The 23886-nt window shown below is 41.5% G+C and overlaps 1 protein-coding gene across 1 annotated transcript; it reads left to right on the forward strand.

The window, feature by feature from the left end:
- The first annotated feature begins 18220 nt into the window (after positions 1-18220).
- cdc6 (cell division cycle 6 homolog (S. cerevisiae)) lies at positions 18221-23886 on the forward strand. Its single transcript, XM_070924564.1, has 12 exons — positions 18221-18299; positions 19314-19581; positions 19741-20004; positions 20508-20707; positions 20955-21103; positions 21437-21543; positions 21863-22002; positions 22148-22248; positions 22453-22520; positions 22622-22800; positions 23442-23582; positions 23702-23886. Exons 2-12 carry the CDS (start codon positions 19326-19328, stop codon positions 23792-23794), a joined length of 1698 nt encoding a protein of 565 aa, XP_070780665.1. The 5' UTR covers positions 18221-18299; positions 19314-19325; the 3' UTR covers positions 23795-23886.

Genomic DNA, 23886 nt, shown 5'->3' on the forward strand with positions numbered 1-23886 from the left:
CTGATGATGTTTGTCCGTAGGAACTCAATATCACGAGTTATGATTTCTTACAATTACATTTTCAGGAAATTGAATTATTTTACATGCATTTATTAGCATTGCGTCACCTTTATTATTTATTTTTCAGTAAAAGTGAATTAAGACACTTGGGAATCTGGCTGGGTCTCGCATTTTGTTTTATGTTTGAATAAATTAATACTTTGTTGATAAGTTCACTACTCATATATATTTTTTAATGAACTCACAGATCTTCTGCTGTGTTAGATAGAGAAAGAGAAAGCTGGAAGTCGAGCTTTTATCAGCTATGCTGCTTAATGTCCTTAACTTTGGAAACCAGAAAAACCGGAAAGCAGATAACTTTACATACTTATTCTTAATTACTTTATTTTTTCATCTTTATTTGTAATACTTCACTCTCAACATGCAAAATAATTTGGTTTTATTTTCACCATTGTTTACATATTACACAATATAATACTTACCTCTCATCAAAACAAAAACTTTTTTAAATGTGTGTTTTTTATAATGAAGAAACACAAACTATTTTTTATGACTGGAGGGAATGTTTTTAGAATTGACGAGTTGATTTGCTGTAATTCATCAGTCAGTCATGACGAGGATCCACTGAAACCTTCAGTCTGTGTTTGTCCTCTGTTGTCTGTTAAAACTCTCTGTCTGTCCGTCACAAACAACTGTGACTTCATTTACGTGCGACGTATTTCTCCAAACTTCAAAATGTCCAAACATGAAACCTCGCTAACAGGACATTTTATCAGCCTGACTGCTTTATTCCATATTTGGATGTTTTACCAACATAAAGTACGTTTACCGGAGCTGCAGCCGATTACTTTTATCATCAGTTAATCTTCTGATTCTTTTCTCGATTAATCGTTTGGTCTATAAAACTTAAGGAAACCATCACAATGTCCTAGAGCACGACGTGACGTCATTGATTAAATCAGAATAGTCGTTTCTTTTGATCGATTTATGGATGAATCGACTGATCGTTGCAGCTCTAATGTAAACTTTAAATCAAATGTAAATTCAAAAACTGACTGAAAGAACTACGTTTGTTCGGGATGTACCTCTGCTGTTGTTGTTGATATGCTGACTGTGCTGTGTGATGACATGTGATAATTTAACATACTCGCATCTCAATGCCTAATCATTTGGGAAGGATTCATGTATTATTGGTGATGAAGGTTATTGAAGTAGCCTTTAGTAATTAAACTATAATAAATCAGTTTCATTCGTAATGCACATTGTCGTCATACCTGTTTCATTTCACCAGGTTTGCCTGAGAGCTCAGTCGTTGTTACATAACGACAGAGGTCATCTGCAGCCACAGCCGTACCTGTCCAGGTAGGATTATATAATGACTGTGTGAATGCCACTGAACTTCTTTTTACCTTCCATCCAGATTCACACCGACAGCAGCCTTTGTGACCAGCGAGTGACTATAATCAGAGTGACTCACTCAGTGAACGCCTGCCGCTCCCTTGGCACAGGTCAGCATTTTTCTCATGTAGAAACACTTATGTTGTCGGGGGGCGTGTTTGGTTTATGTTTTTTTTTTTGTGCTCTGTCGGGTTCCTGAAAGTCGAGGTTTCGACTATAATGCTGGCTTTAATATATATATATATGTGTGTGTGTGTGTGTGTTTAGACTGCATACGTGTGCATGTGGGAACAGATGTGTTGACGTATGAGGAAAAGCGGGTCAGAGATTGGAGTCATGCTATTGGCTGCAGCGGTGTGTGTTTGTATGCATGTGGGCCGCAGGCGTGTGATAGTCAGGGTGTGTGTGCATGAGGGCGTGTGTGTGTGTGTGTGTGTGTGTGTGTGTGTGTTCATGTCTGTTGACAGTTGATTGAGGCGGGCCTTTTAAGGTGGAACCTGTTTGTCTGCTTCAAGTCAAGTATTCGTGCACCTGACTGGCGCTCCGCTCCTCAGTCACAACCTGCAGAGCAAACAGGATGAGCTGATCGCTCTGGGCTGAAACTCTTCGACACAACTTCATCAACGCGGAGGCCAGACGCCCGCCGAAACTCCGGGCCTGACGGACCTTGAGGTCTGTTTCATTTATACGTTCTCTTCTCAGCTGTGGGCTTCATCCTGTGTGGTGCCGGGTCCTTACGGTGGCAGGTTTTTGAGTGACAGTGCGGCTGCGTTTCAAGTTTCAGGTGCCACCATCCAGGTAGTTTCTGTCAAGTCTGCTGTACAGTTCATCCTGACTCCTCTGAGAAACAGAAACGCGTCTTTTTGGTGACAATTCAACCATGTTCAACCAGCAGACAGCATGTCTCTGTGAAAGGGTTCATTTCTCATTCTTGCACACGGTCTGTTTTCTGTTCTTCAACCTGCCTTTTATCATAAAACTTTATTAATACATTCTTCTAAAAAACATTTAAGAAGCCATGTCAGTTCATTTTTGATGGGCTTGCTCTTATTATTATTACGATCTACAAATCCTCTGCTCCTGCCAAATTACAAATGTGCTGATGGCTCACAATTTTGTGTTGCTGGTGAAGCAAAGAAGCATTTTGTGATTGATTACTGGCTCTGTTGTGCACCCAGCTCCTACTGACTGAACATTTTCCCTTTCAAAAGTGCAGGCAGGTGCACTTTGGCTTACCTGTAAAATGTTTAATGTGTAACTTTTTGAGCAGTAAAAGCGCTGCTTCCTTTGCTCAGGTGTCATTTACAACCGCGTGTGATACGAGCTAAATGCCAAAAATCTGAATCATATTATTATTTGTTTTCACGCGATGAATGCAGAGGCATTTGTCTGGAGGACGTAGTAGATTTTTCAGGAAACACATGATACAAACTACAGACTATATATTCTAAACATTAAAACTACACTTTTTTTTAGAATATAGGACCATTTTATTACATAATATTTAGGTTTTAATTGATTAAAGATTGCCATTGTTATGTCTTTTCATATAGTTGTGTCGTGAAACCAGTTGTCGTGTCTGAATGAATGCTGATTTTACCAAAGGTTGTCTCAGCTTGACATCTTGAACACCTAATACAACATGTTTCTGCTCTAAATTTGACTTAAAAGTGATGAATATAATTTTAACATTCTGCCATGTAATTTTGAATTCCTTAGTAAATATGTGATATTAAGATAATCCTGTGATAATTATCGTAGTATTCATTTAGTCCTTATTGCCTGAGCATATTATAGATTTGAATTTTACATGTGATTGCTAAGTCAGTAAAGACTTTTCTTAATTGCCATATTTAGGTTTTGATATGTGGAGTTAGGTGGAGATGCAGAATAAATCACAGCTTCATTTATGCAGCTCGTCTTTGAATATGATTTCCCACGATCGTGATAGAACATAGTGTGTCTTGATTCACTGGAGGTGTGCCAGCGCTCTGCCAGGATTTCTATACTAGAAATCGGTGGGTGTGGTTACTTTTGACTTTGTGTGCCTACAAAAAGGAAACACCCAAAAACAGAACACTTGTTCGCGGCACTCTCGATAAACCTGTTCCTGGTTTTCCTCAGTTATGGCCCAAAAGCCCCAAGGCCATAACTCAAATACCTGAGAGATGCACCTGCGGAGTCCGTCCTCCTGCTTTTTTTGAATCTTCAGTAAAATAAACTTGTCTCTCATATGAGCATATACTATTGATATACTGAGAAAGGAAGTAAAACGTCAACATAAACAGTATTAAAACACAAAGCTTTGAAAATTTAAACATTCTTGTCAAACCATTTCTTTCTTGAGGCACATCATTCCCCTCGCGCTCGTTGCTTCTTGCAACTGTAATAAAATAAAACAGCACCATTGTTTCCCATACATAGAATTTATTTAGCTGGCTGAGTAGATTTGCTCCACCCAAAGGGTTTTTTATCTATGTAATTTTTTGTTCCCTCTTTTCAAAGGTCTGCTTGGAAATGCAGTTAAAAATTACTGGTACATTCACTGTGAAACAATTCAATCCTACAGCTGTACGTTCTACCAAGATAAATCATTAATATGTTAATCACTAATGTTTCTGCAGTTTTATTTTACAAACTTTTAACGTGTTACAAACATACAGTATCTCATAAGCTGCACTGTATGTCACACATGTGTAAAGACCTGCTGTACATCATCTTAATCTGTTTACTGAACATTTTCTTTTTGTTTATAGGTTTAGTTAAGGGGGATTTTTCAATGCCATTGTGACAGAAACACACGGATCATGGTAAGAAACATCGACGTATTGTTTTAGTTCTGTGTTGAAATGTTAAACAGTCTATAAAAGTGAAATTTCTGTTGTGTGTTTCTTTGAAAAGCTCATTCTGTTGATGAGTGCGTCTTTTTTTTTTAACCACGATATGAAATGTCTTTGCTTGCAGCCGTCACACCGGAGGGGAAGGAGTCTCTCTGACGCCTTGACCCTGGAGCAATTAGAGGAGGGGGGACTGGTCGTTTCCGGCATCAACAACAGTGCCTCAGCCAATCAGGGACTGAGGAAAGGTATGACCCATGACTTGCTGCTGAAGCTTTTTTTCTGTAATAGTTTTGACCGAAGACATAACAGTGTCTTTTAGGGATTTAACAGTATATTGTATATTTGATCCCATGTCCAGCGCCCTGGCATTGTTAGGGCCAGATTTAGGGTTTTGAGTCCAAGGCTACCTTTTAAGTGATCCACTATGATTGGTACCCATGAGAGCATGTTAATGTTCTGGAACAAGCGTATGTTTCATTCACACATTTTTCTTTTTCTTTTTCTTTTTCAGGGGATGAGATTGTGGGGGCAACAATCAATTTTGATAATCTATCAAAAGAGGAGGTGTTAGAAGTACTGAAAATGATGCAGCCGTTTGATGACAAGGTCCAAGTCCTCACCAGGAACAAGCTGAGCAAGAGCCTTGGAAATCTTGACCAGTGTGATAGGAGTCCTGACACAGTAGGTGGAATACAGATTATACTAGGTCAAAAAGAATTAATGAATTAGTTAATGAATTAGTCATTTTCTTATACCTTCATGCAGCTGGTGTTAATGCAGGTTCCACCAAAACAACAGTTCTTATTTGGTTTTCCTATAATTCAAAGGGTATTAATTCTGGTAGCACTTTTATAATGTTCAACTAAGCGCTGTTTTTGTGCTGCAATTACAGAATAGTTACAAGAAACTTTGATATTTAGGTTCATTCCAATCACTGAGTTGTGGTTTATATTTGTAGATGCTGAAGGATTCATACAACAAACTCTACAATGCCAAAATCAAGAAGTTTATGAGCGGGGAGGTTACCCCTAAGCCAATTATATCAGGCTCATCCAAGGTCAACCTAAAACACGACGTGGGGTTGCCTCGCCTTGGAGTTGACTTTGGACTTCTGAAAACCAAGACTTTGAGCACAGACTTTGATGCTGATTCACAATCTGATGATGCTGGAGAATTAACATATGGGGGCAATCTGAACCTTCCACCATTGGGTCTCGGTGGAGGTGGAGCTCATGTACCACGACTGAAAGTCCATGCTAGAGGTCCACAGCTTAACGCTCCAGACTACCATCTGTCCGGAACATTACCAGAGGGTCCAAATGTCGTCACTACAGCTGGTATACAAATGCCAAACACTGATACTCCATCAGTTGACTTCACAATGCCAAATGTTGAAAGACCTCAAATTGGACAGGAATGTAACAGAACTTTTAGAGCTCCAGAAATTGGTATGGACTTAAAAGGTTCAGATGTCAATACCCCTAACATGGGGATAAACCTTAATGGGGGAAATATCTCTGGTCCATCCTTTAACACTGGTGTTCCCAAAGTGGGCATTGAAGGAACAAACAAAGAATTAAAAGTGCCGAAATTCAAACTGCCAGACCTGGACCTCTCTGGACCTTCTTTTAGTGGTCCAGAATGTGAGGTCAAGACATCAGATGTAGGAACCCCAGATGTTCCATCAGGTAAACTCAGTGTCAAGTATTCTAAGAAACTGAAAAACCCAGATCTAAACGTGGACAATCCTTCCGGTTATGTAGAATCACCCAAGCTTAGGCTGTCTGGGAGATCCCCTGACTTAGACCTAGAAATGCCAGGTGTTGATGTATCACAACTTGGGCCGGACATTGACATGCCTTCAGGGGAATTCAAACTGCCACTTAAGAAATCAAAGATTGATTTGAAATCTCCGGATTTAGATGTGGATGCCCCATCTGGTAAATTCACTCTGCCCAAGTTTGGGTTCTCAGGCAAAAGTGAAGCTGAAGTTAAAACACCTGACCTAAGTCTCAAAACACCAAAGATAAAAGGTGGGATTCATGCACCTGATATAAATCTACCAAAAGCTGACCTAAAAGGACAGAATTTAGCCATCGACACTCCATCAGTTAACATTAAAGGTCCATCTGGAAAATACAAGCCTCCTAAGTTTACAATGCCCAAATTTGATTTACCAGAAATTAAAATTCCAGGTTTTAATGGAGATTTAGCGGGACCAGATCTAAAAGCTGGAATTGCAGACCCAAATATCGGCTTAAATGTAGCCTCAACTGACTTGGATATTGGAAGCCCATCTGGAAAATTCACAATGCCAGGATTTGGGCTATCTGGGCCTAAAGTTGAAAGCCCTGAGTATGAGTTAAAAACTCCAGACATGGATCTATCCACTCCCAAGTTTAAAGGGGGCATTCATTTGCCTGGTGTTGACCCAAAGCTAGATGTTAATACCCCTGATGTGGATATTAATATGCCTTCTGGTAGATTTGACATTGATGCAGATGCACCGTCTGGCAAACTTAAACTGCCAAAATTGAAGCTCTTTGGCACATTACCAAAGAAAAAATATGTTGATATCAATGCAGGGGTGAAAACACCTGAACTAATGCTGAAGTCACCAAAGATAAAAGGCATAGACACGAGCGTACCAAACATGGATCTCAAAGCTCCAAATTTAGACCTCCACTCTCCAGATGTAAACATTGGTTCACCCAAGGGAAAATTCAATATGCCAAAACTGAAAATACCCAGCTTAGACCTATCCGGTCCAAAAGGAGCAAACATTGACGTAGATGCATCTCTGGACAGACCAGACCTGCCATCAGGTGGTCTTCATTTGTCTAAACCAGAGTTTGACATTGATGCACCTTCACTTGATCTCAAAGGCCCAAGGTCAAAGCTGAAAATGCCTGATGCTGATATTGGAAGTCCGTCAGGGAAAATTAAGATGCCAGGTTTTACAATGCCAGATTTTGGACTGTCAGGTTCAAAGCTGAAAGGGCTTGATGGTGAGCTAAAGACTCCAGACCTTGATCTTTCAGCCCCCAAATTTAAAGGGGCTATTGGTTCACCAGATTTGAATTTGCCTGAGATGGACCTTAAGAAACCCAAACTAGATCTTTCTGGCCCAGACGTCAACTTAGAAATGCCCTCAGGTAAATTCAAAGTACCAGCAATGAAGAAGCCAAATATTGACTTGAATGCTCCTGACATGCATATTGATGCTCCCTCAAGCAAATTTCAGATGCCTGAATTGAACTTTTCAGGCACATTGCCAAAGGGACCACATTTGGACATAAACACAGATCTAAAATCACCAGATCTTAGTCTTAAAGCGCCAAAGGGTGGAATTGATGCCCCAGACTTGGACCTCAAAGCTCCAAAGTTAGATGTGGACACTCCAAATGTCCACATTGGTTCACCACAGGCAAAATTTAAGATGCCCAAATTAAAAATGCCTAAATTTGGTCTTCCAAGCATAGAAGGCCCTGAGATCGATGGCAATTTGGATGGTCCAGACATGGATATTAATGCACCCAAAGTCAATCTCAAAGCTCCTAAAGCTGATTTGGAAATACCAGATGTTGATATTGCTGCACCATCGGGAAGATTGAATATGCCTAACTTGAACCTGCCTGATTTGGGGCTTTGTGGTCCAAAGTTAGACAGCCCTAATCTAGGCCTCAAATCACCTGACCTCAGTATCTCTGGCCCTAACCTCAGTGGTGCAATAAATCCACCAGACATAAACATGCCCAAGGTTGACCTTAAAAAGCCAAAACTGGACCTCAATACCCCAAAGCTCAACTTGGACATGCCATCAGGTAAACTGAAAATGCCAGAGCTTCATGCTCCAGACTTTGATGTTGATGGTCCCTCGGGCAAATTGAAATTGCCTAAATTTAATCTTTCTGGCATGCCAAAACGACCAAATTTGGACCTAAACACAGATCTTAATTCACCAGATCTGAGTCTGAAAGCTCCAAAAATAAAGGGTGGAATTGATGCCCCTGACTTGGACCTGCCTGATATGGACCTTAAAGTTCCAAAGTTCAATGTAAATACTCCAGATGTCAACATTGGTTCACCCAAAGCAAAATTTAAATTCCCAAAATTGAAAAAACCTAAATTTAGCCTCCCAAGTCTGAAAGGACCTGAGATTGATGGAAACTTGGAGGGTGATGTAAATGTACCCAATTTCAATCTTAAAGGTCCTAAAGCTGATGTGGGAATTCCAGATGTTGATGCTGGTCTATCTGGAAAATTCAAAATGCCACATTTTAACATGCCTGATTTTGGCCTCTCCAGTCCAAAGTTAGATGGCCCTAACTTGGACCTCAAATCACCTGACCTAGATATCTCTGGTCCCAATCTCAGTGGTGGTATAAATGCACCAGACATAAACATGCCCAAGATTGATCTTAAAAGCCCCAAACTGGACCTCAATACCCCAAAGCTCAACTTGGACATGCCATCAGGTAAACTGAAAATGCCAGAGCTTCATGCTCCAGACTTTGATGTTGATGGTCCCTCGGGCAAATTGAAATTGCCTAAATTTAATCTTTCTGGCATGCCAAAACGACCAAATTTGGACCTAAACACAGATCTTAATTCACCAGATTTGAGTCTGAAAGCTCCAAAAATAAAGGGTGGAATTGATGCCCCTGACTTGGACCTACCTGATATGGACCTTAAAGTTCCAAAGTTCAATGTAAATACTCCAGATGTCAACATTGGTTCACCCAAAGCAAAATTTAAATTCCCAAAATTGAAAAAACCTAAATTTAGCCTCCCAAGTCTGAAAGGACCTGAGATTGATGGAAACTTGGATGGTGATGTAAATGTACCCAATTTCAATCTTAAAGGTCCTAAAGCTGATGTGGGAATTCCAGATGTTGATGCTGGTCTATCTGGAAAATTCAAAATGCCCAATTTTAACATGCCTGATTTTGGCCTTTCTAGTCCAAAGTTAGATGGCCCTAACTTGGACCTCAAATCACCTGACCTAGATATCTCTGGTCCCAATCTCAGTGGTGGTATAAATGCACCAGACATAAACATGCCCAAGATTGATCTTAAAAGCCCCAAACTGGACCTCAATACCCCAAAGCTCAATATTGATATGCCATCAGGTAAACTGAAAATGCCAGAGCTTCATGCTCCAGACTGGGATGTTAATGCTCCCTCAGGAAAATTGAAATTGCCTAAATTCAATCTTTCAGGTACATTGCCAAAAGGACCAAACATGGACATAAACACAGATCTGAAATCACCAGATTTTAATCTGAAAGCTCCAAAAATAAAGGGTGGAATTGATGCCCCTGACTTGGACTTACCAAACATGGACCTTAAAGCTCCCAAGTTTGACACAAACACTCCAGATCTCAACATTGGTTCACCCAAAGTAAAGTTGAAAATGCCCAAATTAAAAATGCCTAAATTTAGTCTCCCAAGCCTAAAAGGACCTGAGATTGATGGAAACTTAGATGGCCCAGATGTAGATTTAAATGCACCCAAGGTCAACTTGAAAGGTCCCAAAGGTGATTTAGATATTGATGTTGCTGGTCCATCAGGCAAATTCAAAAAGCCACATTTTAACCTGCCTGATTTTGGTCTTTCTGGTCCAAAGTTAGATGGCCCTAACTTGGACCTCAAATCACCTGACCTAGATATCTCTGGTCCCAATCTCAGTGGTGGTATAAATGCACCAGACATAAACATGCCCAAGATTGATCTGAAAAGCCCCAAACTGGACCTCAATACCCCAAAGCTCAACTTGGACATGCCATCAGGTAAACTGAAAATGCCAGAGCTTCATGCTCCAGACTGGGATGTTAATGCTCCCTCAGGAAAATTGAAATTGCCTAAATTTAATCTTTCAGGCACATTGCCAAAAGGACCAAAGTTGGACCTAAACGCAGATCTTATGTCACCGGATTTGGGTCTAAAAGCTCCAAAGATACAGGGTGGAGTTGATGCCCCTGACTTGAACTTATCAAACATGAACCTTAAAGATCCCAAGTTAGATTTAAATACTCCAGATCTCAACATTGGTTCACCCAAAGCAAAATTTAAATTCCCCAAATTGAAAATGCCTAAATTTAGTTTTCCAAGCCTAAAGGGACCTGAGATTGATGGAAACTTAGATGGTCCAGATTTTGATATTACTGGTCCATCTGGAAAATTCAAAAAGCCACATTTTAACCTGCCTGATTTTGGTCTTTCTGGTCCAAAGTTAGATGGCCCTAACTTGGACCTCAAATCCCCTGACCTAGATATCTCTGGTCCCAATCTCAGTGGTGGCATAAATGCACCAGACATAAACATGCCCAAGATTGATCTTAAAAGCCCCAAATTGGACCTCAATACACCAAAGCTCAACTTGCCATCAGGTAAACTGATTACATTACCAGATCTGAAATCACCAGATTTTAGTCTGAAAGCTCCAAAAATAAAGGGTGGAATTGGTGCCCCTGAATTTGACTTGCCAAACATGGACCTTAAAGCTCCCAAGTTTGACACAAACACTCCAGATCTAAACATTGGTTCACCCAAAGCAAAGCTGAAAGTGCCAAAATTGAAAATGCCCAAAATGAATCTCCCGAGCCTAAAAGGACCTGATATTGATGGCAATTTCAATGTCCCAGACATTGACATCAATGAACCCAACGTCAACTTCAAAGGGTCCAAACCTGACTTTGAAATGCCAGATGTTGATTTGGGCAGCCCATTAGGAAAATTTAAAAAGCCACATTTGAAAATGCCTGATGTGGGGTTTTCTGGTACAAAGTTAGATGGCCCAAACTTTGACCTCAAGTCACCAGATCTTAATGCCAAATTGCCGAAATTACCAGATTTGAACATAAATTCAGACCTGAAAATTCCAGATTTGAATCTCAAAGCTCCAAAGATGAAAGGTGGAATTGATGGCCCCAAGTTAGGCTTACCAAACATGGACCTTAAAGCTCCCAAGTTAGATATGAACACTCCAGATGTCAACATTGGTGTCCCTGATGTAAATTTCAAAAAGCCCAAAATCAAGATGCCAACTGACCTGAATATTCCGGATGTAGATGTTAATGGTCCAAAAGGAAATTTCAAAATGCCTAGTTTAAATGCCCCAGATCTCAGTCTCTCTGGACCTAAGACAAGAATACCAGACATGAATCTTTCAGGACCTAAACTGAAAGGCCCTGGTATACGTATGCCAGACTTAGATTTGCCTGATGCCAGGTTCAAAGGTCCCAAGCTAGACCTCAATGCAAAACGTCCTGAACCAGGAATAAATAGTTACATAGGACGACCTGACATGAACTTTACTGCTCCTCAAATCAAAGGAGGAATAAGAGGTCCAGACGTTGACATGGATGTTCCCTCAGGAAACTTCCAAGGTCCTCAGACTGATCTTGATTTGGCAGACAGAAAATTCAAACTTCCTTCTTTCAAGCTGCCTCAGTTTGGAGGCCCAGATCTTCATAGGGAAGGGTCTGATATTGACTTTGGTGCATCTCTGAGACCAACAAATCTGGATATTTCTCCTCCAAATGCAAAACTGAATATGAAACCACCACAGTTGAAGGGGAATTTCACCGGTCCAACGGTTCAAGCTCCCTACATGGACCTCAACATGCCGAAAGCAGCAATGCGGAATCCGCAACTGCATTTGAAATCTCCAAATCTTAACATCGATCATCCTTCACTAAATGTCAAAGGACCTTTTTATAATAATCGCAGATCAGATATCACAGGGATAAACATGAGAAGGCCTGTCCTGGACATAGATGGAGATGCCAGACTTTATCACACTAACAGACATTCACTTAGGACCAATGTAAGGTCCAGCTACCCTGTAATGGATGCACATTTAGGCCCCCATGTGGATTACAACCGTTCAGATCTCAACATTGATGATTTCACAGGAAAGGATCATGTGCTTAGAGCCAGAGGTTCGAAACCATCACATAACTACAGACAGGCGATCTCCCCATCAGGTGTTAATATTGACATGAGGGACCCAAGACATACCAGAAGAATTCCTCCTGGTGACATTGACGTATACTCAAAGCACCAGAGACCAATGAGAACAATGCAGCCGGTACCCAATGCACGTTTGCCACATTTCTCTCAAGATCCAAGAATAAGAGTACCTGACAGCTCAGGTGGATACTACGTCACTGTTTTTCCCACTCAACCACAAAATCAACGAATGCCAAACCGCAAATATAACACACTTGGGGGGCCTGACTTTGATCCAAGAAACGTGAACCTTGAGGTTCCAGGTGAAAATGACCTAAAAGGGTCAACTTTCTTTTTCTCCAACCTCATGTAGGTTTCAAACCACTGGTGTTTCCACAAGCAGGACCAGTTGTTTCTTTTAGAGTGCTTCTTATATTTGGTTTATTTATTGTGACTTAAGCTGTTGTATGTTATTGCATGATTTATGCTGGTGCATTTTTTGAAATATGTCACTTTCTGCCTCATTTAAGTTTCTTTTTGTATATAAAGCCAGTATTGTTGCTTTGTAATGATGCAGCCTACATTACAACGTGGAATTCTTGCACTTGTTTTTTATATGTAAATTCAAAGTTTTTCATGTTTTGTAATTTGTACAATGTTTGCACTATACAGTACTTGCTTGAAAAGTAGGTTTTTTTTTTATGGACATTAAAGTTAAGTTATGGCACCCAAAATCCCAAAAGTTTCTCAGCAGTTTACTGCTGATGTTAAAACTCAAGTAGGAAATTAGAGGATTTTAGGGTACTATTACAGGATGTAAGAATGTAAGTTTTGTTATACAACTGAATGTTAAAATATCCAAAGTTGAGCATATGTTTATATTATATTGTATATCTATACTTTTGAAACACCCACTATATTTTATATTCACTGGGGATGTATAAAGTTGAGTTTATATTTTTCACAGCCAAGTTTGCTTCAACATTTTTTTGAGCAATAATATAAGAAATGATAATGAAATTAAGATTGCTGTGTATTACAGCTATATACACAGATTTTAAAAGTGACTATGAAGCAATTGAGACTGGTTACAATGGACACACCAAATATCATATTGTTATTATATTGTATGAAAAAATAATAAATGTATACAGCGTTTGTTTCCTAATTCATATTGTCGATTTGTTGAAAGGAAGAGAATGTAGCAGCTGTTTCAGCAACTTTACATTATTTAAGTTCATAACAGTTTCCTTAGTCAGATGAAACAAGGTTCAGCATTCAAAGCCAGACAAAGACTCAGGTTCATCAAGTATAATGCATCTTTGTCTTTAAATGTTTCATGTATTAATTGGAATATTGACATTTTTATTTTTGTGTGTTTTATGTTAGATTGATATTAGAGATGACAATTAATAAAAATATAATCATTTAAAAACGTTTTTCTCTACGTATTTTTATTGTATATTTCTGTTTTAAAACAATGTACATTGAACATGGTTTTGGTTGCTGTAATTGTTCATCCTGTCCAAGAGATTCCCTTTTAATGCCGTTGCAGTCTTGTTTCTTCCAGGGTTTCACTAAAGCAAATGGCTTCAGCAGCTGCAGTTGGTCAAACCAGGTGGGCATCATCCAAGTCTCTTTAGTATATAGCACACTGTAAAAACGGCCATTAGAGGAGCTGAAACTTCAGGTACTCCAGCATCAGTGGTAGAAGAAATATTCAGATCCTTTACTTAAGTAAAGGTATCAAGACCACGCTGTGAAAATACTCCATTACAAGTGAAAGTCCTGCATTGACAATGCTGAAAGTATTAAAGTAAAAGTACTCGATGCAGAAAAATGTCCCCTGCGACTGTCATACTATTATATACTGCATCATTAGACTATTATTACTCAGGCATTAATGTAAAAGCAGGATTTGACTGTTGTAGTTGGTTGAAGTGGATCTAATTTTTACATTGTTTAACTATTTTGAATAAGACTACAAGTAATGATTATTTTTATTATGGGTTCATCTGCTGATGAACCATGACATGTTTTCGCATGAAAAATTACTTAAATGATTATTAAAATAGTGTATATACGTATATGTATATATACGTATATATGTGTATATGTATAGATATATGTATATATATGTGTATATATATATATATATGATTATGTGTGTTTATATATGTATATGTCTATATATATATATATATATATATATATATGTGTGTATATATATATATGTGTATATATATATATATGTATATATATATATATATATATATACATATATAACCATTGACAGTAGATTTAGAATCCAGTCCTTGCACTTGTGGTCTTTTGCAGTTCCTTTCACAGATACCATGAAAATGAAAGATTATTTAATGGGTATTTTACTAAATATGACTCCTCCATTCTGTCAGTTTCCTGATCACAAGAGAAGGTTTTCTTGTGATGTCACAGAAAAAGCTTCTCTTGAACTAATAGTGGAAAACAGTGTTTTATGTTTTCTTGTAGCAGTTTTTTCTCATTATTAGCACCAAATGTAGTTATATTATTATTATTTGTATTATTGCTGGAACCACATTTGGTAGAAGTGGAAGTTCACTATCATTTGTTGTATTAAGTGCACCAGTTGCAACAACACTATGTTGATGAATATTGACTGATTTCCCCTGCCTCTTGTTCCTCAGTCCTCTAACTGACTGTGGCCTCCTGTAAATCCCCCCGTTTCTTGCCTGCTGAGACCACAACAAAAATCCACTCAGGTTTAGTTCAGGCAAGAAACATCCTGAAAAGTAGAGTGTGAACAAACGAAACAACAAGATATAACCCTGCAGTGTCTCTGCAGCACCTGGAAGTCTATTTAGCCAAAAATGGTCTGTCAATAAGCATACCCTGTGTGTGTGTGTGTGTGTGTGTGTGTGTGTGTGTGTGTGTGTGTGTGTGTGTGTGTGTGTGTGTTGGCGTGGGCGTGGCTCCCTTCCTCCCTCTCCTGTCTCCCATCAGCTCGTCACCTCTCCCAGCCATCACATCTGCCGTCCATCAACTCATCAGCTCTGCAGTACATCTACCCCAGGATCATCTTCAGCCTGCCCGTCTTCCTGATTGTCTCCCTGCCCTCCTGCCCCCCTGCCCCCCTTCCCTCCTTCCCCCCTGCCACCCTTCCCTTCACTCCACGCTCACGCCAGCCTCATCCTACACTACCTTCACTCTTCCCTGCTGCCATCAGCTCTGCATCCAGATTCAATGCATCGATGGAGCAGAGGTGGAGTGGACCTCTCCTGGACCATCGATGCCTCCACCCGGGTCACAAACCCCCAACAGCCGCTCCACTTCCTGAGGAGACTTTCCCTCCTGCCCTCCAGGAGGCGCTACAAATAAATAACAACTAAAATGATATTGTTGTCTCATTGCATTGATTTATATTTGTGTGTGCAGATTATATCTTTTATCTAATATTGCTTGTTGAACTCCAATTAGTCCAGTTGCATATGAATAACTCTAGACGGGTATAGTCTGTATATGACCATGATGTCCTGTATGTGATCTTAATCATGAAAAATGAATCAATCTTTGAATAAAATAATATAGTTGAGTTACCATAAAGCATCATATCTATTTTCAAAAATGTAATTTTCAGTGTAAATAGACAGTTAAGAACAGTGGAATGGAAAAACTTACACAAACTGAGCAGCAGGTGTCGCACTGTGTCTGAACTCTTCATTAACAGGTCGAGCTATAGTGCTGAAAAATAATGTTTTATGGTTTGTAATAATGGAAAACTTCTTTCTGTATAATTTAAAAATGATGAGTGTGGTTTCATCACACAAATCGAAGTTCTTAGCCCCACCACATAATTATGGAACCACTCTCCCAGATGTGGCCCAGATGTATTATTAGCCTTCATTAGTACTTTTTGTTGCTTCATTTCAAATTTAAAAGCTTCATTATTTACTTATTTAATTGTGTTTATTCACCAAAGTCAGAGGCTTTCTTTTTTAGTCTGACTCAGAGAAACTCATGCATTCACTGAGTCTTCCAAACAAAAACAAAGTTGGCGTAGTATTAAAACATTGTTTGCTGGTTATAACTTATATGTTTAGTTAACAGATCAATGCAGTTGAGAGCAAATGAAACGCACCCTTTTATTGGGCGGCACAGGTTGCTGATGTAGGCTACGTTTTAAATTCACCAGAACTTAATAACAAATTCCGGTTTGCATAAAATCAAACTGATATAAGCTCGTACACCGGAAATCGACTGTAGTCACTACAGCCGGCTAAACTCAAGTCAAAAGTCTTGGTCATGTGGCCTGACAACACCGCATCAACAACACCACATCCACCACGTGCCACAATCTGGATGGTACTTCAGATGTTGTAATCATGTTAAAATCACTTATCTATCGTATTAGGGTGGAGGCAGAAGTCTTATGGACAGATGTCTCAAAACCCGGACAAATAAATCTATCTGTGTGGTTTTATTTATGTTCTCATTTACCTGCAGTGGTATTCTGAGAACATGGTACAATCCCAGTAAGTGAAGTTTTGTGATGTGTGTGAACTTTAGATCGGAGCAGTACGCTAAATGTTAATTAATGGAATAAATACCATCATTATGGTGGAAAAATACCTTGTGAAAATGAGCCCTGGTTCTCAACTCAGTGTCTTCTCTGATATTCTTTGGATGGTGAAAACATGACGCTGGTCTTTGCCATTGTCACTCCCACTGTTGTTGTTGGTTTTTTCGTCATTCTCATTGGAGTTCTGGTAAAACGCGGAACAATCCGTAAGTTACAAAACAAACTCCTGCCTCACAGCTTTTTATCAATATTTAAAGCCCTGATATGTGATCACTGTTGTGAACATTCATTTGTTACTCTGAGGGAAACCAGAGATTAAGATCAAAGATGAATGATTTGAAAGTTTCCTGAAATATTTGCCTTTAAACAGTTTTACAAACTCAGACTTTCCATATTCTCAGAGAAACATGTGACGAGGCTCAGAGGAAGGCGGAAGCCAAAGACAAAACGAAAGATCTGAGGACTCCATCAACAAAAGATGACAAGGACCCGGATCGCCCCGATGAAGACGACTTAGAAAACAACAAATATAGTGATGTTCTGGACTTGGTTTGTCCAGGACCGGCTGTGTAAACCTGGTCCAGATGACTGGACTCCCCAAATTTGTCTCTTCCAGCATAGTCCACCACAAAGATTTATATTTAACATTTAAAGTCGAGATGAAATTCCATTTTAACCCTTTTTAGAGCACATCCCCAGTCATATTGTGCACCTATCTCTTTTTTTTTCCTGTAAAGAAAAACAAAAACAACTTTTAGCGGCACAGAGCTAACATTCATTAGCTAGCAACTCAAGCTCAGAAGTTTTAACATAGTCTCTGTTGAAAGTGTCATCTGCAAAGGGCCGTATTATTTAGATTGAAATGTTGTTTGCCGCTGGGTGTCGGTCAGAACACACAGCTATGTTGATGGACAGAAATAATATGACTGGATATATATACGCTGCATGTAACTGTATTTGTGTAGTATGTAAATCAAAGACGCACATATTGGGATGAGGTTTTTCAGTCTAGGATAGGTCATGAACCCCACGGCCCTCCCTGTAAGTATGTAACTCTGCCCTAAAGTTGATTTAATGGTACCTTAAATAAAATGACACTCTCAGTTATGTCTATATACAATAGTGAATTACTTTGTAGAAACAGTCATATTTTGACTGGAGTCTGGTACTAAACGTTTGCCACGTTACAGACTGATGTAACAAAACAACGCTGAGGTTCCCGGGAAAATTATATTCCGCCAAAACAGTGCTCTATTGAAACTCCCGCCACAGGCCTGCCGGCTTCCTAACACTGACGCAACGTCCGCCTGCGACGCTGAGCCAATGGGCAGTTGCTGTGAGTTTTAGCTGACCAATCAGAGAGCAGCGGCGGGAAACACAGCTGATCGAGGAGGAGGTGGAGGAGATTTGGCGCTAGTCAGAGCTCAGTGTGCGGAAGAAGACGGGACAGACAGAGACGCAAAGAGGACTTCAAGACGAGAAAACGCTTAACTCCGAGGAGAGAAGATTTCTTTGAACTTCTGGAAAAGGTAAATGGATCCCCAACGCGTCACATGAGGTGAAAACGTGAAATAATTTCTCCATCGTAACCGGAAGAGAGTCCTTCTGCTCCTCAGAGTTGGTTTGCTAGTTTATCGTCTAAAATTGATCGATTAGCTTCTTTTTCCACCGTATGTACCATGAACCTTTCCTTCAGAATGATTCTCATGTTGACACGACGTGTTGTAGGTTAAACATCAGTCACGTTAATGTCGAAATGCGGGTGTTTTTAACGTAGACGCCACCGTTTGGACCTCTGCGGTCTTGGCGCCATTTAACAACCGCACTGCATTGTTTCCTCTGCGGGAACAACTTTAACGTAAACTGTGAACTGAGGATTTACAAGCCGCTACGTTTATAGTGTTGGCTGCCATTTTACAATTAGTAATAATCTGATGTTTGACACGAAGTTCTATTGAAGTTAAATTCAGGGCACTGAAACTTTATTGAATCCCTGATTGACATTTGACAACAACTAAACTGGAAACACGTGTGGGATAAAAGACACTTGGATGTTTGGAGGTGGAGGAAGAGAGAGATTACATGATAGTAATGAATGTTTTAATGTGGAAAGAGCAGATTTTACAATTAACAGTTTAACTGGAAACTTTACCATTTCATGATGCTGTGTAATGATCGACTCTGCTGGGCATAATACACAATGTAATATGTTTTAGTACATGTGATACCTTTTTGTTTTGTGACTTTTCTTGTCAGACAACTCAAATAATTCAAAGAAAAGCTCAAGATTAATGGAGGATGGTCATTTAAAGTAAAGTAAAACAAAAAAAAAAAGCTTCAGATTTCAGTGAAGGGGTTAAATGTTGCCACAAGTCATGTACAGTTAGTTTATGTCGCCACAACTTTGTCTCGGGGTGCTTTACAAACGGACGCACACTTCTTGTAGTCGTACTGAAACAGATGTGCAAGAACCAAATCAAATATAAAATAATATAACAACCTGCCCAAAGACTTGGTTCACTTTACTTTCCTGTGTGTTTCAGATTAAACACAAAATGCCCAGCACACGCTCTCAGGGTCGGGCTCAGCCCACGCTGTCGTTCCCTCGCCGCAAGTCCTGCAGAGTCTCCTCCAGCTCCAAGACGCCGCCGCTGGACAAATCTCCAGCTCCGTCGCCGACCAAGCCCCAGCACCTCGCCCCGGCCCTGATCCGGGTCGGACCGCTCTCGCCCAGACGTCCTGCAGCCCAGCTGCCGCCCTCATTTCCCAGTCTCCTGCCCCGGCTCCCGCTCAGCCCCCGGAAACGCACAGGTGAGAGAGACTCCACGCAGCACAGGAAGATGATATGAGCGTCAGAGTGACGAACTAACTCTAAATGTTTGGAGAGATTTCCTTCAGCTTTCTATCTGAGGATTACAGACGCTGTGTAATTCATCTTTACATCTACACTTTTCTATTTTACCTCTGAAGGTGACGACAACGGCTGTAACCTGGGCGCCCCCCTGCTGGGCTCACCACCGAAGCAGAGCAAGCCGACCCTGGCCTCCCCCCGAAAGCTCTGCTTTGACGAGAACTCGCCGGTCTTGGCCCGCAGACAGCTGGTCCCTTCGTCGCCACGGCAGCCGCTCTCTCCCACCGCCAGATCGTCTCCGAGGCGACAGGAAACGCCCGCCGGAAGCCCGGCCCGCCAAAACCCAGAGAAGAAGCCGCCGGTCGTTCGACTCTTTGCAGAAAGTGAGAGCTCTTAAGTGTCTGAAAGGTTCTGTTTTCCCGATGAATCGAATAATCGCAGGTTTCCGGAGCCCACGCTGACACATTCGAATGTTTTGTTGCCCATAACTCAAAGATCTTCAGCGTAATATGGTAGAAAGTTAGGAAAACAAGCACATATTCACGAGAGTCTCTGGAACCAGATAACTGTTGTCATCTTAAACATTTAATAGATTATCAAAATGTTTGGATTATGAACTTATTGTCTCGGCTCTGATACAAGTTGGGAAATTTGCACCCTTTGATCATTTTAGATTTCACCTGACAAGTTAATTTGTTCAACAAGACACCTGAAGACGTCCCCTCGGGCTGTGGACATTTTCACTTCAGTCAAAAACTTGGTCTAAGAAGAACGTCTAGCTGTTTTTGGTCTTATTTTCCGGTTGACGTTGTCTTTCTCAGTAATTTGACCCTCCATGACTGTAAATCCGCCACAATGATGGATTTGACTTCTTCTTCTCCTCCAGAGTCGAGGTTTCTCAGCGTGAAGCAGGCGCTCCACACCGCCGTCCCAGAGCGGCTCCTGTCCCGGGAGGCCGAGCGGGCGTCCATCCGGTCGTTCCTGGAGGAGAAGGCCCTGCGGCGCCTCCCCGGCAGCCTCTACATCTCCGGAGCCCCGGGGACCGGCAAGACGGCCTGCCTGAACTGTGTCCTGCAGGAGATGAAGGTACTTTAACAGAGAGCTCCAGAGATATTCAACGCTGTAGTGGTGCTGCTTTAAGTCCAGTAAAAGATCTGCACACTTCTTCCAACACTGGAAATAATCGATACAAGAGAGAGGAAGACCTTTGGTTTAATAGGCCTTCACTCTTTTTTTCGGGGATGCAAAGAGAAAGTTATGGTCCCTTTGTTTCTCTTTAAATGCTGATTATTTAGATGTTTGTTTGTTCTGACGGTGTCCTCTGTCCCGTCAGGCCGAGCTGACCTCGGTGCAGACGGTGGTGGTGAACTGTATGAGTCTGCGGAGCTCCCACGCCGTCTTCCCGCTGCTGGCCGACAAGCTGAGAGCGTCCGGCGGGCAGAACGGGCTGCAGAGGTTCCTGACGGCCCCGGGGCCCCCTGTGTGAGTACCCAGACGTGGTTCCCAGGGTTACTGAGGATGCAGCCGGTGGTTGAGAGAATATTCGGCTTCTGAGAGTGTAATGTGCTGACCGAAACGATTAACTGATGAGATGAATTACAGAAAATCAAGCATTTGTAATTCTGATAATCAGGAGATTATAAATTGAAATTATTAAACAGTCGCTGCTTAAAGCTACTGAACTACATTCAGAGTGCTGTTTGGTTTGAACTGACCTCTTGATGTGTTGTAGACGTTGTTACTGGATTTTCTGATCCAGGAAAGGATGCCAGAACACCGAAAGAGACTCTGAATCCACCTTTCTGTCCTCCCCAGGCTTCTGGTTCTGGATGAGATGGACCAGCTGGACAGTAAAGCTCAGGACGTCCTCTACACCATCTTTGAATGGCCGTACCTGCCGAAGTCTCGCCTCTGTCTCATCGGTAAGAGCTCCACCTGGTAAACTCTCGGTGCCCTTCAGTGATAAATCTCAGCAGTAAAACGCTTGTTTTCAGCTCCTTCTCTAAGCCTGATATTTGTGTGTGTGCTGTACAGACAACAAACATCTGACCTTCTGAACTTTATTTCGTCATAACTACTCATACATAACTAACCATTTTGATATCAGAACAAACACGCAGAGACATAAAGAAGAAGGGAAACATTTAAAAAGCTGATTGGATGAACAGCATCTCATTAAAACTGACATTTCATTTCTCCTGAAATTTGAAAGAACGTGGGTGACGGTGGTTGTTTTTGCAGGTATCGCCAACGCTCTGGATCTGACAGACCGCATCCTGCCCAGACTGCAGGCTCGTCCTCACTGTCGCCCCCTGCTGTTACACTTCCCTCCCTACAGCCGGCAGGAGCTCACCGCCATCGTGCAGGACAGACTCGCTCAGGTAAACGCAGAGAGGAAAACATACAGCTTGAATCTTGATTTGATTTTCTTGACGTCTAACTTCCCCCCGGGGAGTATTTCTGATTCTGATTCCAAACTTTATGGGACTTCTGTGTTAAGTTATGTTTTAATGTTCCTCCTCTCAGGCGTCGGCTGAAGGGATCCTGGACGCCTCGGCGGTTCAGTTCTGTGCCAGGAAAGTGTCGGCGGTTTCGGGAGACGCCAGGAAAGCTCTGGACATCTGCAGGTACGAAATAAAGTTCCACCTCCACGTTGCGTCTGCTGCTTAACCTTCTCAGTTTGGTGTTTGGAGCACAAGCATTTGTTGTGTAAGAAATAGTTTCGAGTATCAGTCGGTTCTGCTTTTTATCTGATGAGCTGAAGACCGGAACTAACATCCTGATTTCTGTGGAGCTGAATTTGCTCAACGTTCGACTGGTCTTGTTTTCAGGAGAGCTGTTGAGGTTGTGGAGTCTGACGAGAGGAAGAAAGCATCAGATCCGAAAGCTGAAACTAAAGGTGAGTGCTGCTGTCGTCATTAACAGATTTGTTGATTTTTGTTTCCGACTCCACAAACTCGAACACTAACTCGAGCACTTGTTGCCCCCGGCTGCGTGCAGCGTCGCGGGTCAGCCTCCCCCAGGTCGCGCGGGTGCTGTCGGAGGTTTACGGCGACCGAATGGCGTCTCAGTGCGGCGGCTCTGAAGGGGAGAGTTTCCCGCTGCAGCAGAAGCTGCTGGTCTGCTGCCTGCTGCTGCTCATACGCAACGGAAAGAGCAAAGAGATCGTCCTCGGAAAGGTGAGTCGCTGAGCTGCTTATGTTTACGACGGAGGACCGAGATGCTTTTAATAAACCAAAGTAGATGTGACTTGAGTTGCACGGTGCCGAGCACCACGCTGCTGCTGTTAAAACAGCTTTAATATGACCAGAGAAGAAGAAGCTTATTATAGAGGGCTGCAGGAGTGAGTGACTTCCTGTTCCCTCGTCTGGAAGTCGGCGGGTTTTTGTTTAGATGCCTGAAAATAAAGTCTGTGGTGAACACAAGCTGAGGAGATTCACACGTTTTGTTCTACGACATGAAACACGTCAGTAGATACCCCCCCCCCCACTCGACAATTTTGAAGCTTTTATGTGTCTTAAAAAAGGCGGTTGCTAACAAGCGGCTAAATGAGACTTCAGAGGTTGAAGACATTAACGTCTTCACTCCGAACACAGAAAGTCATCTACTCACTAGTCCTCCTTTACAGCCTCTTCGTGTTTATACTCTACATCTATCTGAGTGGATTTAAAGCTGATTTATTGATGGGTTTGTATTTAGGAGTGTCATTTTAACAGTGACAGTCAGCAGTAAAGCTGCAGCGTCACTTGTGTTCAGTGTCCAGCAGGTGGCACTGGAGCCTAACGTGTGATGAGTCGAACTGGTTTTCTGTTTGTTTTAGCTCCACGAGGTTTACAGCCGGCTGTGCGCTCAGAGGCAGGTGTCTGCAGTCGCTCAGGGCGAGTGTTTGTCTCTCTGCAGCCTGCTGGAGAGTCGAGGGATCTTCGCTCTGAAGAAAGCCAAAGAGGCTCGTCTCACTAAGGTACACGTCAGACGCCAACGTTGCAAGTCTGGTATTAAAGATTTCATCGCTGAATTTCAGTTGCATGTTAATAATCTGTGGGTCGTCTCGTTCTGACGGATGTTTGTTTCCTCCTGCAGGTGTTTCTGAAGATCGAGGAGAAGGACGTTGAAAACGCTCTGAAGGACCGAACGCTGCTGGGCAGCATCCTCGCTGCAGGACTCCCCTCATGATTTTACTCTTTGTCTCGTTTTTTAAGTTGAACTGACGAACCGCATTTTCAAAAGGTTTATTATTTTTTAATTCTCATTTTTGCTGAGAATTT

Source organism: Enoplosus armatus, chromosome 2, assembly GCF_043641665.1.
Source record: "Enoplosus armatus isolate fEnoArm2 chromosome 2, fEnoArm2.hap1, whole genome shotgun sequence".
Taxonomy (NCBI): Eukaryota; Metazoa; Chordata; class Actinopteri; order Centrarchiformes; family Enoplosidae; genus Enoplosus; species Enoplosus armatus.

Coding starts and splice junctions, on each gene's coding strand:
- cdc6 (XM_070924564.1), top strand. CDS start 19,326: ATGCCCAGCACACGCTCTCAGGGTCGGGCTCAGCCCACGCTGTCGTTC. Junction 20,005..20,507: donor CGTTCGACTCTTTGCAGAAA/GTGAGAGCTCTT, acceptor CTTCTCCTCCAG/AGTCGAGGTTTCTCAGCGTG. Junction 22,521..22,621: donor TCCGAAAGCTGAAACTAAAG/GTGAGTGCTGCT, acceptor GGCTGCGTGCAG/CGTCGCGGGTCAGCCTCCCC.